This window comes from Poecilia latipinna, unplaced genomic scaffold (assembly GCF_001443285.1).
Source record: "Poecilia latipinna isolate Pla-1442-1.1 unplaced genomic scaffold, P_latipinna-1.0 Scaffold690, whole genome shotgun sequence".
In the NCBI taxonomy this organism is placed as follows: domain Eukaryota; kingdom Metazoa; phylum Chordata; class Actinopteri; order Cyprinodontiformes; family Poeciliidae; genus Poecilia; species Poecilia latipinna.
The window spans coordinates 81,125-83,202 of record NW_015113306.1 but is presented as its reverse complement, the minus strand read 5'-3'; the positions used below and the strand labels follow the sequence as shown (position 1 = coordinate 83,202).

The 2,078-nt window shown below is 38.1% G+C and overlaps 1 protein-coding gene across 1 annotated transcript in view; it reads left to right on the top strand.

Annotated features, from left to right (window-relative positions):
* Positions 1–1,870, top strand: part of cenpi (centromere protein I) — a 19,740-nt gene extending 17,870 nt beyond the window's left edge. The window contains exons 19-20 of the mRNA XM_015044778.1: positions 955–996; positions 1,130–1,870. Coding sequence (XP_014900264.1) covers positions 955–996; positions 1,130–1,312 — 225 coding nt within the window. The 3' untranslated portion in view covers positions 1,313–1,870. The remainder of the gene's footprint in view (positions 1–954; positions 997–1,129) is intronic.
* Positions 1,871–2,078: the final 208 nt, after the last annotated feature.

The window sequence follows — 2,078 nt, the reverse complement described above, 5'->3', positions numbered from 1 at the left end:
TTTCTTTCTTTCTTTCTTTCTTTCTTTCTTTCTTTCTTTCTTTCTTTCTTTCTTTCTTTCTTTCTTTCTTTCTTTCTTCATTGTGTCTTTCCTGTCACTTGTTTCCTTTTTTGTCTCCTTCCTTCCTTAGTTCTTGTTCTGTCTTTTCCTTTTTGTTTCCTATGCTCCCTTCCTTTCTTCCTTGTCTTTCCTTTCCTTCCATACTTCCCTTCTTGTTCTTCCTTCCTATGTTCTTGCTTTTCTGTTTTCCTTCATCTCTCTCCACATATATGCAATTTTTTACTATTTTTCTTTTCTTCTTTCCTTCCTTCCTTTTATTTCTCCAATCTTGTGTCCTCTTTCTCCTTGATTATGTCCTTTCTTTGCCACTCATTTCCTTCCTTCTTGTGTTCTTCCTTTTCTTTGTTTCCTATGTCCCCTTCATGTTGCCACTTCATTCCTTCCTTCCTTGCTTCATTGTGTCCTTTGGTCACTCATTTCCTTTTCTTTTTTGTTTCCTTCATCTCTCTCCTCTTTTTCTTCCTTTTCCCCCTCATCACTACTTCCTTCCTTCCTCTTCCCTTCTTTCCAGTCCTATGTCCTCTCTTCCTATGTCTCTTTCTCTGTTGTTTTTTTTGTCGGTTGTAGAAATGTTTGTCATAAATTCAGTGTTTTATGTTCATAAAGAAGTGGAACTGGAAGTTTCTCAGGCAGAAACCTGCCTATTGTTTTGATGGATCAGTTTGGATTCTTGCTGTGCATTTTGCCAAACAGACCTACAACCAAGACAAATGAGTTTTAATGTATCCTTCAGAGCTGATGCATTAATCAATAGGGATATTTATAATAAATGGCTGCCCTTTAAGATGTTTAATAACACACATACACCTTTTTTTTTGGGTTTGGGCCACCTGCGATCTTGTGAGATTTCCCACACATTTCTGTCACTGAATATTAATGTCGTCTCTTTATCAGTGTTGGCCCGGCAGAAAAGACACGGACCTCAATTCCATCAAGGTAAAACGAGTCTCCTTTTCCGTTCTGTGTTCATTTAAGACGTCACATCTAGTCTCGACTTGCCTCAGTCATCCGTCTTTGATCACACAGTCCTTCAGATGTTTTCTGATGCGACTCCCCGTGTGCTTTTCAGCAAACCAAGCCGTGGAGCTGGTACCTGGAGTATCTATTCACCCAGGGCTTCGACGGCCTGAAAGACTTTTTGCAGAATAACATCAGCCGGCGGGTGGTGATGGCGGGCGACGGGCGTGAAGACGGGACGCAGAGCCAGGAGCTCGAATCTGCGCCACAGATAAAACAACCACTATTATCTTAAGGATTCATTTTAAAAGACATGTACATATTTAATCCCTTCTGCTTCCTGCAAGTCCTTTTACTGTACATATTTTTTATGATGCTGGTGCACTTTTAGTTGTTAACAAGGCATGCTAATAAAGTGTTTATTTTATATTGTGGCTCAATAAGTAGGTTTAACCCCTGAAATCTAGAGTACAGCATAAAATTACAGATTGAGTCATTTAGCTCCGGGATTAGATTTTTACAAGACAGCGTTGTGATATATTGATGAGAAGAAGCTATCAATCGATAGGCCTGTCACAGTAAACATAAGCTTTATCGTGACACACAAATGGTGTTTTACCACCATTTCATAGCAATGTAACAATAACAGCATAATAATGTAAAATACTCTCAAAGTTCAATAACTCTGGAACTGGAAGACGTCTTAAATATCCCAAATAAACAAAGTAGAACATAAAATATGAAGTTTCTGTAAAGAAATGTGTTCTTCAAAAAGAGCTAGTTGAGATCGAAGCTCCAGACTGAAGATTTTTGTCACCCAGTTTGTGGTTAAAAACAATAAATCATGCAAATGGAAATTATTGAGCCTGTTTTATTTTTAATTTATCACCCAATTGATTTATTGCTTATTGCGACAGGCCTATCAGTCGATAAGCTGCATGAATATGCAAGTATTCCTGCACGACAGGTTCCAGCTTTTATGAAGTTTTCTTCCATTAATGTGTAAAAGCACATGATGCTCGTGTGGAAATGATTTGATTACTTCAAAACACAAGCAGTAA